This window comes from Vicia villosa, linkage group LG3, assembly GCF_029867415.1.
Source record: "Vicia villosa cultivar HV-30 ecotype Madison, WI linkage group LG3, Vvil1.0, whole genome shotgun sequence".
Classification (NCBI taxonomy): Eukaryota; Viridiplantae; Streptophyta; class Magnoliopsida; order Fabales; family Fabaceae; genus Vicia; species Vicia villosa.
The window spans coordinates 42,849,883-42,863,002 of NC_081182.1; the positions used below are offsets into that span (position 1 = coordinate 42,849,883).

The following is a 13,120-nucleotide window of genomic DNA, read 5'->3' on the forward strand; positions in this document are numbered from 1 at the left end:
TAAATCTATCAGTTGCTGGGTAAAGGCTCCCACACATTCACTAACAAGAACTGCAAGTTCTATATGGTTTAAGTGTTTTGCAGGTACAGAGAAGTGAAGTGAATCTTCAAAGCAAACACTAGAAGCAAAACCATGGAAACTGAAGCAAGCTGAGTGCTGTCAAGCTTCAGAGATCAGAAGCAAGAAAGAAGAATGAATCAGAAGCACTGATAATAGAATTTGAATATCATTGTCTATCCTGTTATGACAAAATTCTATTTGCCCTGATACATATAATGTTATGGCTCTGATACATTATTTGCTCTGATACATGTTTTTAGCCTAAATGCTCTGATACATTTGGCTCTGATACATATCATGTATTTGAATATACATTTTATGTTCTAACTCGTTCATGCTGACTTTTGTCGGTTAGTTTTTGTTCTGTAACATTACAGGATGTAGAGATGCTCAGATGATGCTCTGGTACATTCAACAATGTTCTGATACAAATCTAGCATGAAGTGATGTTGGTAGACATTCAAAGTTCTGAAGCTATCCGAGGGAAGCAGAAATCAGAAGATGTGAATGTTCTAAAAGATCCAGTAATTCAAGTTCTGAAGCTGTCCTGAATGGAAGCAGAAGTCAGAAGCTGTGAATGTTCTGAAGATCAAAGAAATTCAAGTTCTGAAGCTGTCCAATGGAAGCAGAAGTCAGAAGCTATGAATTCTCTGAAGGCAGAAGCTTATATGATCGTCTCTACCGAAATAATCAGGGAAGTCTTTTATCAAAGTTCTTCGAGTATTTATTTCAGGGGGAGATTATTTATCTCAGGGGGAGATTGTTAATCTCAGGGGAGACATATTCATATGCTTATGCTATAGCTGTGTAATTTGTCTTTTGCCGTCTACTCTTTCTGATCGCAAATTCATATCATTTATATATGTTTTTGTCATCATCAAAAAGGGGGAGATTGTTAGAACAAGATTTGTTCTTATCAATTATCTTAGTTTTGATGATAACAATAATATGAATTTTGCTTAAGATAATATGGTACTCTAATCCAATGCAATTTCCCTTTCAGGAAATATATATAAAGAGTACGCATAATTCAGCGCTCAGAAGATGTGTCTCAAATGGTTCAGCGTGCAACATCAGAACATGGTCTGGCAAGACATCAGAAGATGGTCGAAGCAGAATCAGAACATGGGTCTATGGAAGCATCAGAAGAACATGAGATCAGAAGCACTGAAAATCAGAAGATGGTATCACGCTCAGAAGCACTTCAAGGTCAGAAGATCAGAAGATGCTGTGCACCAAGCTGTTTGACTCTGATGATATTCAAACGTCGTATTCACAAACATCAGATCAGAAGGAAGTACACGTGGCAGACTACGCTGACTGACAAAAGGAACGTTAAAGCTACTAAAGGCTACGTCAGTAGACACAGCGTGAACAAGGCTCGAGGTAGTTGACAAAAGCGTATAACATTAAATGCAAAGCTGTACGGAACACGCAAAGCATTAAATGCATTCAACGGTCATCTTCTCAACGCCTATAAATATGAAGTTCTGATGAGAAGCAAGGTTAACGATTCTGCACAAAATCAACTTATATCAAACTTGCTGAAACGCTGTACAAATCAAAACTCAGAATCTTCATCTTCATCAAAGCTCACTACATTGCTGTTGTAATATCTTAGTGAGATTAAGCTTAAACTGTAAGAGAAATATCACAGTTGTGATTATCGCTTTTAAGAAGCATTTGTAAACTCTTGAATTGATTACATTAAGTTGTAAGGAACTAGAGTGATCGGTTGATCAGTATACTCTAGGAAGTCTTGGCAGTTGGCTGAGCAGTTTGTAACTAGAGTGATCAGGTTGATCAGAATACTCTAGAGGAAGTCTTAGCAGTTGGCTGAGCAGAAAGTCTTAGGAGTGAACTAAGCCTAGAGTGATCGTGTTGATCAGTAGACTCTAGAAAAAGTCTTAGGAGTGAACTAAGCAGTTGTTCCTGGAGTGATCAGGTTGTGATCAGAAGACTCTGGAAGACTTAGTTGCGGCTAAGTGGAAAACCATTGTAATCCGTGCGATTAGTGGATTAAATCCTCAGTTGAGGTAAATCATCTCTGCGGGGGTGGACTGGAGTAGCTTCGTTAACAGCGAACCAGGATAAAAATATTTGTGCATTTATTTTTATCGTCCAAGATTTAAAGTCACACTTATTCAATCCCCCCCTTTCTAAGTGTTTTTCTATCCTTCATACAATACTTGGGATTATCTATTGGAGTTTATCCTAAAAAACTCCAAACTTGGGAACCAGTGAAAAAAAGCTTTTCAACCTAGAATAATCGAATAAAGATTCTCAACTTTTTGGAGGAAAAGGTATAGTGATTTTAGGCCAAAAATGAATAATACAAGAAAGAAGATGATGTTTATTTTAGATGAAAAAGGATGTGAGAGAAAGTAAATTATGAAAGAGATAGAGAAAAATAAATAATTGAAAGTTAGAGGATCCAAATCTAGAATAATCGTGTTTTATTTTACCGATGGGGTTGAATCGTAATGCTTAAGGCTTTGTTTGGTAAAAATAGCGATTGAGTGATAAGCTAGTTGATAGGTAATAGCTTATGACTGATGACTGATGACTTATAGCTTATTACTGGTGACTTATTTATAGTTGATAAGTTAAATGAAGTGTTTGGTAAAATTAACAGTTCAACTAATTGATTATTTAAAATGACATAAAAGATATTGAATACGTAATTATTTAATTTAAATTAAAATAAATTATAGAGGATAAAAGTGAATTTTAGTTAAATAATAAGGGTAAAAATGGAAGAGAAAATGATAAGCTATAAGTTAAAACGCTATTTGAAATAGCGTCTGAAAAATAAACTATAAGCTAATAAAATAAATTATAAGTTTGTGATGAAAAGACAGTTACCAAACAAGTATTTTATTGTTATATATGAGCTTATAAGCTATAACCTATATGCTATAAGCTCAAAAAATGGCATGCCAAACAGTTGCTTTCGTTTATTACTCATGTCATGAGCCAAATAAATAGCAGAAGGTACAGAGGATGCTAAAGGTTTAATTGCTAAAAATACCATGATGACATGGTGTACAGATACACTGAATCTGTTTCTTTTTAGTAAACCGAAACCAAATTGTTGTTGAGACTGCAACTTAAACCCAGATTACAAATGGCTATAAACAAGCTTTGCTATATTCTAGTCAATTATATTCAAAGTTAGTCCATTAAGACATGATATATATATACAAAGGCAGTAGCTAACTCAATACACTACTTCACCTTCTATCCTCCCCGCGTGGTGAATAAGTTGTGCTCTTCTTATATAGTGTGATGGAATGGATGGCTCAATTCCATCTCTTTGAATTTTTTGCACCTTTAGACTTCTGTTTTGCTGCCTGGAAGGCCTGCATCTTTTGCTTCTTCCTTGCTTCTTTCTCAGCCTGATTTTGCAAATGAATAAATAAATGGAATTTATAATCTACCATAGAAGTTATTCAATAGTACTATTCACCGCCTCATTCAATAGTACCTTGGACATCTTAGATTTGGCTTTCAATTTAGGAGCTTTGTCCTCAAGCTCTGCCTGGCGTTCAAGCTCTCTTTCCCTAGCATCAAGATTCTTCTCCAAATAATACTGCAAATTTTCAGATTCAAACTTGTAAGAAGCCTATAAGATCATGCAGTATTCATTATATACAAAATTGGATAAGATTATTTCCCTAGAACATAACCATTCAATAAAAAATAGGTTTGGAAAATTACACCCTAATTGCTTAATCATGGTACGGCCTTGATGGAAAATGGAACAGATATCCAGTGAAATTCAGATTAAGAACATCTAAAATACGAGACAAGATTAGCTACAATAAATACACAATAGATCCTTCCTTCCCGCCGGTGAGAGCTTTATAGCAACAGTTTGCTCCTTAGTTTTAGTAAAAAAAACTATATTTGACCCTCTCAAATCAAATCCTATTATATCATTTTGATCGTCACAGGTGTATTTAGCATCACTTAGACCTCGTGTGAATATACACACATTCAATGGGCAGTAGAATAGGCAGCGGAGGAGAGGGGGAGGATCGATTGACTTACATTGTAATCTCCAGCATAATCCTGTAAATTGCCATCTTTAACTTCAATCACTCTATTAACTATCTGCTTAATAAAATACCGATCATGAGATACGGTGATAATAGTTCCCTCGTACTCGTTTATTGCCTCCTGATAGAAGAATAATAAATCATCAATTAAGCTGATGGATGATAGTAAGCATTTAAATACAGAGAAATATAAGAAAAAATGAGACAAACCTCAAGCATTTCTTTAGAAGGTATATCCAAGTGATTGGTAGGTTCATCCAAAACAAGGAGAGTTGATGGTTTTACCATGAATTTGCAAAAAGCCAGCCGTGCCTAATAAAACGTAAGACAATATAAGCCCCAAATAGTTTTGCAACATATGCATATTTAGTGAGAAAGGTTAGAATATTGCAATTGCACCTGACGAAATTAATAAATTGCACCTAATGAAATTAATAAAATTTATGCATACTAATAAAATTTATACATGAAATGCCCAAAGAATGCTGGTATATGAATATCTCCCAAAATCAGCAAATACATATACCAAAAGAGAGGGAGAAAAAGAATCAACCATCTCAATGTTCGGGGTTGGATTCTACATCACAATAGCTATTTTAATTCTTCTTGTTTCTTGAATTTTCTAAACGGTCATTTTAAAGATACTGCTCAAACAACAACCACAACTCAAAAGGAAAGCAAAACAAATTTTTCATTTTTTTGCATTTATCAGCAATTTCATCTAATCGGCAGGTAAAGAAGCAATTCTTCATTAAAACTAATTACAAAAAACTTGATGTTGAAAAAATACATTCAAAATATAAAAAAGTTTGAATTTGAATGTTATATCTGTTCACAGACGCTAACTGAATGTCAGCTGGAAAAGAAAACACAAATCTAAAATTACCTTCTCGCCACCACTCAATAGAGAAACTTTACGGTCAAGCATATCAGATTTAAAATTACAACGCCCAAGAAGTCCTTTAATATCATCACTCCTCCAGTCCTCTGCAGCTTCCTCTACTGTCTCAAGCACTGTCTTTTCCAGATCAAGTGCTTCAGCCTATAAACTAAATCAAGTCAGCACTAAAAATATACAGGCCACATAAAAGTTTTGAAATGAAGAATTGGAACCGATTGCACCAGTCAGCATTTCCTAAGTTGAAGTGGCGAACCTGATTTTGCTCAAAATAGTTGGGTAATACATTATGCTCCCCAAGTATAACTTCACCGCTGATTGGCTTCTCTAAGCCCATAATCAATTTTAGTAAAGTACTCTTGCCACATCCATTTGGACCAAGAATAGCAATTTTTTCTCCCCTTTCAATTGTAAGATTTGCCTTGTTGAAAAGTATCTGTCACATAAAAACTTGATCAGATGATGTCTTTAACATTCAACCAAACATTTTAACACTACTTTTATATAAAAATACCATGCTAACTCACTTTATCCTCAAAGCCAAAATCCAAGTTCCTGACTGATACAACAGATCTTCCACTGCTTCCACGAACTGGGAACCTGATTCTCATTTGTTTCCGTTCAAAGGGCTTCTCTACTAGTTCCTCTCCCAGAAGTTTTTCCAATTTCTGTTATCACGCATACAAAAGGAAATTCTTTTAAGCAAATAATATAAGAACAACAAAATGTTCCTATTTGCAATGGGGAAGGAAGGATACATTGCAATTTGCAACTATTTCAGTAGTTAACACAGCTACCTTACCTTTAAATCATTTAACCCTCCATTCCTTATTATAAGCAAAATTTGACTTTTTAGATTCATTGAATAACTGGTGTATCTAAACTATGTCCGGACCCCATACACCAATTATTCAATGAACATAAAAAGTAAATTTTGCTTATAATAAATAAAAGAGGGAGTATTATTTAAGGTCATCTAAACCTTGTCAGATATAAAACCGTTCATGAACTTCCATCCAAAGCTTTTATTAGGGACTTGACCTGGTAATAAATCTTCAATGACAAAGTGGCTAATAGTATACTGATAGTTTGACACATGCTACTCCTATTTTTTAACTAAAAATTTGAATTTCCACACCAAGTAGGGTGGGCTTGTGCATTGTCAACGCTTGAAGTTCAATTATCTTTTTTATGAGGGTTGTGATAGAGCAAGAAACCTTGATACTTCATGCCATACGGATATGATACGATACGGATATGAGGGTACAAGACATTTTTATAAAACCAAGGTGTGGCACAGCCTTAAGACATCAAGAGAAAGTTATATAAACATATATAACAAGAATGCACAATATTTGTAGAGATGTTTTAAAGAATGGTAGGATAAGAGTTGAGCTTAGGGCAGTGAAATAAGAACATAAGAGTTCAGAAAATTTGCAAATCAGAGCAATGAAACGGGTGAACCTTATACAGCAACAAGAATCAAGCGAGAACAACGGCAGAAACAAAGCAAAAAATGAGCCACAACCACACAACTCGGCAACCAGAGCAGCTTTGCAGATAGACATAAGAGTGACGCTATAAAGAAGGAGAAGCTTGGGAAGCAAAATAAGAACACAGGAACAAAGAAAATGCTTGAACCAAAATAATGAAGCAGATGCACAAAACACCGCAGCAACTCAAAACACAGATGTGTCAACCAGAGCAAAACTGGACCCAGTAATGTGCACAATAACAAACACTGGCTGGTAAAGAGAGGTGTCACTTTGATGTGTTGGGCGGTATGGAATGAGCAGCAAATTTTTTTCTTTTGCAGCGGGGTAGTAAATAAAAATTGCTGCTGTCATGGTCATTCGGCATTGGGTGACAGCTATGTATTTTGTCATTAAAACAAATTGATGTACGAGAAAAGTATTGAGAATTTTTAAACGATAAATAAATAAGTTAATAGGATACTTTTGGGATGCGTATCGGGTGTGAATTGGTATCTGGTACACTGATTCTATTCTGTCTTTGAAGCATCACTATATGGGTGTCATAGCGCTAGATAATTAGATTCATGAATCTTGACACTTGTGATTTTGAGAGAATTTGTTCTTGACCAATTTAATGAGTACTTTTGACTCTTTAACCTTCTGTACAAGCAATGTATTTTTTGAAAAAAATTGTACAAGCAATGTTACATCTAAATCAAATAGTTGATCACATATACCTTCTCAGCGGTAGAAGCACGGCCAGAACTTGCTCCTGCACCTAACCTACTTATCAACTCTCTTGTCTGTTCAATTTCTTTTTGCTGCTTCTCCCATGCAGCATACTGTGTTTCAATCCAAGTTGCCTTTGAAAGTATATACTGAGAATAATTTCCCTCAAATGTCCTGGATACACCCATGTCAGTTTCCACAATTTTAGTACATAGTTGATCGAGAAAAGCCCTGTCGTGGGAAATGATAACCATTGGCACATCCTGCATGTTAAGATATTCTTCAAGCCACTCAATGGTATCAAGATCAAGGTGATTTGTAGGCTCATCTAACAATAATAAATCTGGTTCCTGTAAATGAAACCAAACTGTCATTCTTTTCCGCAACACTTTCACATTCAAATGCACATGATCAACATCAAAGATTTATCAATATGCACATTGCAAAGTAACATTTGTGATATGAGCATTAGAGCATATGGTTAACAAAAGGTGCAGCTCCCTTTATAGGTTTATCATTTAAAAATAAATGAGTAGTAAAGATTATCTTCCTAATTGCTAACCATAATCATTCATTTTTTTAGTAAAATCCAAAGGCCCTCTATAAGAGAACACCCTAGAATCACCATCTCTCAACAACAATGCAATTTACAACATCCTCCTACACATATGTAGCACTTACACTTTTGACTGAAAGCATGTCCAGTCCCCAATACCGATGCGACATGGACACATGTAACTACATTCAATTATTTAGATTTTCTCAAATTAGTATCAGTGTCATGTTCGGTGTCTGTGTTTCATAACCCTGTACAAACTATACTACACAATAGCAGCATGTTGTATAATATACCTGAAGTAAAATCTTGCCTAGACACATCCTCATTTGCCATCCACCACTAAAAGAAGCAACCAACCTATCAGAATCCTCTGCACCAAAACCAAGCTCAGGCATCAACTTACTTACCTTCGAATCAACAACATCCAAATTCACAGACTGTGCTCGTCTCTGAAGCAAATCAAACTCATCCAAAAGCCTCCCCATCAACTCCAAATCATTAACAGACCCCTCAAGCGCCTTCTGCACTTTCTCCAACTTAGTAGCAACCTCCATTTCCTCTTTAAAAGCACTCATAAACTCCTCCCTCACAGTCCTACTCTGCGACACCTCAAACTCCTGACTCAAAAACGCAATTTTCATATTCGGTTTCGCCTTTATCACATTCCCCGAATCCGGTTCTTCAAGACCAGCAATAATCCTCATCTGCGTCGTCTTCCCCGCACCGTTAACACCAACCAAACCAACCTTCTCTCCCTTTTTCACCTCCCAATTAACTTCCTTCAACACCGTAACCCCCTTATAGGTTTTCCTGATGTTTTCTAGTTTCACACCGGATGAAACGGTTGAAGCACCGCTACTTGATTGCTTATTTCCGCGTCGTTCATTAACCGCAGGTTCGGAAAATAGAGACTCGATATCATCCTCCGCTACTGGAGTATCGTCGACAGCGGCTACGGCGGATAAACGTGAAGTGTAATTAGGTTTTTTGGAGGGGAAGAATCGATTGGGATAAACTAAATTAGTGTTGGTGTTGATGGTGTTGGGCTTAGAGGTGAGATGAGTGTGAGTTAGGGTGCGTGGTAAGCGTCGGGAATCGAAGATAAATGCTCCGGTGAGGTCGAGATGATGAAGCTTGGAGGCTAATTCCATTGTTGATAGATAGATAGATGATCAGAAGAAGAAGTAGAGGTAGAGAAGATAGGAAATGGGGGGAGTGAGAATGAAAAGATGATACGATAGTTCTCCTACCCCACAAAATGTTGCATAGTTTTGCGGCCAATAGAATATAGGGGAGTTTTTCCTTTATTTTATTTATTTATTTATTACTACTTTTCTTATTTAAGTGCAAAAGAAGATGACGAAATCAAAAAGAACAGTTAACTCCATCAAAAATGACATTTAAAATAAAAGAAATGCTAAGGAGTGGCTTAGTTAGAACACTAATTTTGAAAAAATAAATAATATTTTTATTTAATACATTAGAAATAGAAATAACTAACTTATCAAACGAATAACAAAGTTTATTTTTTAAAAATTATTTGTATTCATTGCATTTGAAATGGAAACAAATGATTTATTTAAAAAAAAAAAAAATTTATTTAGAATGCTTAAAGAGTGTCCATGGAACACTCGGTAGCATGACCTTTAAAATAATTATCTTAACACAATGTGTTAAATTAGTTTAATATATGTCATGATCCACAAAAGATCCTCAATATTTTTGCATTCGTATTCTCTTCTCAAATATATATGAGAAATTTTTAACCTATTTGAACAAATAATGTGCATGTTATTTTTCGAGTTAGTCAATAACTTTCAATGAACTAACTTTTCATTGTTGAAGGTTTGAATTGCAATGGTTGAATCACTCTCTAATCATGGGTAGTTTTATTCTCTTGTGTTTGCAAGTTGGGTGACTAACAAAATGCCATGGAGTTTCGCTTGAAAAGAAATGGTTATTCCTACCTCAGCCCGAAGAAAAAAAATTCAAAAAAAGTGTCTAAATAATCTATGAATATGTCACCACATGTTGAGGCCCTCGGGTTTTCTTTAGAAGTTCATCTGTATTGCACTTGATCTAACCATGATTATGCCTAATCAAATTTAATTGCAGAAATTTTGGTGTTAGTGGATGCTTGCATTTTAAGTCAAATGCTTTAATAATCATTGTTTGTTTTGAACTACAAATGATAAGTGAAACGATGAGACACTAATTCAATAGGGTGGACTTGAGCTTTTATTACGGTGGAGAGGAGATTGTCTTGCAAGGTTAACATGTTAACGTGTAAGTCAATGAGAGAATAATGAGTAATTTATGAATCAAGGGGATTTGAATACTTGTGAATGGCTTTCTTTCTTTCTTATATATTTGAAGTGCTTAAAACTGTCTATGAGGAGTGCAATGTGTAGTGAAAATAATTGTCTGATTTATATAGACGGTGGATGATGCCTCGAGAAGCAAAGTTGCCTACCCTGGGTGAGAATAGGAGAACGAATGTTCCTCGTGTTTGCTTTGTCATTGGGTCATCCATCTTGGGCCTTGTGAGTGGCCCAGAACAATTATCCTCCAACTATTTCCCTCTACTTTGTAATATGATGTTTACTATATATGCTCCAGACTAGCTCACTGGCCTAAGGAGATGAAGAGCTTTGAAGGAATGTCATTATCATTGGGAATATGCACATTAAATGTCTTTCTTGCAATAGGTAACATTTTGCAAAAGTCTTCGACGTATGTCCCTATGTTAGTGAACAATAATGCATCCTCGTTCTTTGGGTACTCGAGTGCTTTGAACAATATTCGATGAAATCTTTACTGTTGGTAGTGTGTCTTGACCTTCCCAACATAGTGGATCATACACTTCCCCATGGTTGAGGCATACATAAAAGAGTTCCTGAAAACATTATTTTCCTTTTTTTGCTATTAGCAAACCATGAAATCCCTTCTTCTTCGTATTGTCAACCTCACTCTTTCTTGTGGGACATTCTTCGTTGATTTTCATATTAGGCTCATCTCTAATTTCATGTTTGGTGAAATATGAGGCACATAGGCGACCATCATTGTTCTTTTAATGTAAAGTCTACATCTTTCTTCTTGTTTTTTATTTCTTATCTGCTAGGGGTTTTGGAGAGTAGGTTTATAATTTTTAAGATATTCAAACTTGTCTTTTATATATTTGATTAGAGCAATGTTTATTCATATTTTTGTTTAATGTGTTAACAATATTCTTCAAAATGGAAATTCCATTTACTATGCTCTGCAATGAAAATAGGGATAATTCTTCAGTGTGGGTGAATCCGGAAACGTTGGACACTGCCTTTACCTTCGCCACGAAAAGGCTTTTAGATTGATATTTCATCGAGTTAGGTCCCTCATGAGATCAATAAGTGCTTATTCTTGAGAAAGATAAGAGGTTGTGTGGCAAGTATTCATGAGTATCTATTATTTTTAATAGGCTTTTCTCTCCCTTTTAATACATTTAAGGTTGGTGTTTTTAATCACCCATTTGCAACTGCATCTGGTGAGTTGGTCTTATGTTGAACTATTCCAATACTGGTGAATACAAGGGGAGTGTACGAACTAAAATGCTCTTCTTCCACCTTTTCTAAGCTTAGTGTAGTTCGATTGCTTCATCGAAGGGTTGAAACTTGATATCTCTCTAGCAATGCGCCAAGATGTTAAATATTTATTATGAGAGTGTGAAGTATTTCAAAGATTGGTTTTTCTTGGTTACCCTTATCCATTAAAAAGATCATGTTACAATATGCTCAATAAATCATGGGCCGCCTTACCAATGCTCGAAAATATTCTCCAAGTTCTTGCGGCAAAGCCACTTCTTGGCATAATCAGGATCCTATGTCTATAGGGTGGACGATTTGACTCAAGAAGATATCTTCTTAAAAAGGCAGTTGGTGTCCTTCTATGGAGCTCTAGGTTACATCAAGGATGTCACCCTCTTGACACAATGTCAAAGAAATAATTGAAGCAACTCATATAGACATGTCAGCTGCTGGAAATCAGCTCAAAAGATGCCATGATGGACATTTTGGTGAGAAAACTAAAGGATCTTTTTATGTCGATAAGATGCAATGTGAGAAAATACTGCAGCAAATGAGGAGGACTTCCTAGGTTACCCCTATTTCGGTTGGTGTTACCAATATTTCGACCACTAAAAGGTTCTAGAGAAGTTTGCCTTTACTATTTTGGTTAGTAGGAACACACCTACTCACTTATTGATATTGCATAGTACATCAAAGGTTGATATTGCTATTGTGGGAAGTGCATCCTTCCCAAAGGAGGATATAAAAGCTTAAGCTGTATATAAACGAGCCTTATAAATTCCTAGAGAAGACTAAGAGCGACCACTATGAGATGCATCTTAGAAATCTTTACGCATATAAATCTTTTCATTTTTCACATTTATAGAAAGGAAAATTCTTGCGCCGATTTGTTGACAAAATATAGGGCTCTCTTGTTCTTTCCTCGCCATTTTTGAGTTCACTCCTATCAATATTAAGTAGGATTTTGTACAAAATAAGATAGAAATGTCTGTTTTAGATTTTCTTTATTTTGATGGATTATTATAATACTATATTTTTAATATATGAGACGTCATTAAAAAAGTCAAAAATATAATTGATTAAACAAAATAATATCTGTAATTCAAAATTTTGGATTAAAGTATCAAATAACAATTTTGATTATATAAAAATAAAATAAAAGTCTCTCTTTTATAATCATTAAAGTTTTTTGCAAAATGAAATTTAAGAATAGTATTCGTTAACATCCTAATATACGTGTGTGTGTGTGTATATATATATATATATATATATATATATATATATATATATATATATATATATATATATATATATATATATATATATATATATATATATATATATATATATATATATATATATATATATATATATATATATATAGCATATCTTATAAGAATGAGTAAGTTATATGAGAATGTGAAAATGAATCTGAACCGTTAAATTTTAAAATAAATGGTGGAGATTATGTGTCATTGTATTTTCTCTCTCATTCATTAATAATGGATGAAAGAAAAAAAAAGATGAAAATTTCTTTATCCACCTCCCTATCTTCTTGGTCACCTCTGGCGAAAAACCCAAAATGCTCCTAACTTCGGAAATGCATTTCCGAAGTCACTTATTTTATGAGAAAAAAGGTGGTTTCGGAAATGTACTTCCGAAAACATGTTTTTTTTTATGAAAAAAACTGATTTAGGAAATGTACATCCGAAATAATGTTTTTTTCCAGAAAATAGGTGAATTTGGAAGTGCATCTCCGAATTCACCCCCCTTGG

At 34.8% G+C, this 13,120-nt stretch overlaps 1 protein-coding gene across 1 annotated transcript; it reads right to left on the reverse strand.

Moving 5' to 3' along the window:
* Nucleotides 1-3,045: 3,045 nt before the first annotated feature.
* Nucleotides 3,046-9,059, reverse strand: LOC131661160 (ABC transporter F family member 5). Its single transcript, XM_058930592.1, has 9 exons — nucleotides 8,076-9,059; nucleotides 7,232-7,573; nucleotides 5,547-5,687; nucleotides 5,276-5,455; nucleotides 5,008-5,163; nucleotides 4,332-4,433; nucleotides 4,114-4,242; nucleotides 3,548-3,652; nucleotides 3,046-3,458 (listed from the first exon to the last, which is right to left on the reverse strand). Exons 1-9 carry the CDS (start codon nucleotides 8,931-8,933, stop codon nucleotides 3,363-3,365), a joined length of 2,109 nt encoding a protein of 702 aa, XP_058786575.1. The 5' UTR covers nucleotides 8,934-9,059; the 3' UTR covers nucleotides 3,046-3,362.
* Nucleotides 9,060-13,120: the final 4,061 nt, after the last annotated feature.

Excerpts from the sequence above, each read along its gene's own strand:
- LOC131661160 (XM_058930592.1), bottom strand. The coding sequence starts at position 8,933 with ATGGAATTAGCCTCCAAGCTTCATCATCTCGACCTCACCGGAGCATTT. Across the intron at positions 7,574-8,075 it reads TAGGCAAGATTTTACTTCAG|GAACCAGATTTATTATTGTT; the intron begins GTATATTATACA and ends TTTCATTTACAG. Across the intron at positions 4,434-5,007 it reads TATTGAGTGGTGGCGAGAAG|GCACGGCTGGCTTTTTGCAA; the intron begins GTAATTTTAGAT and ends ACGTTTTATTAG.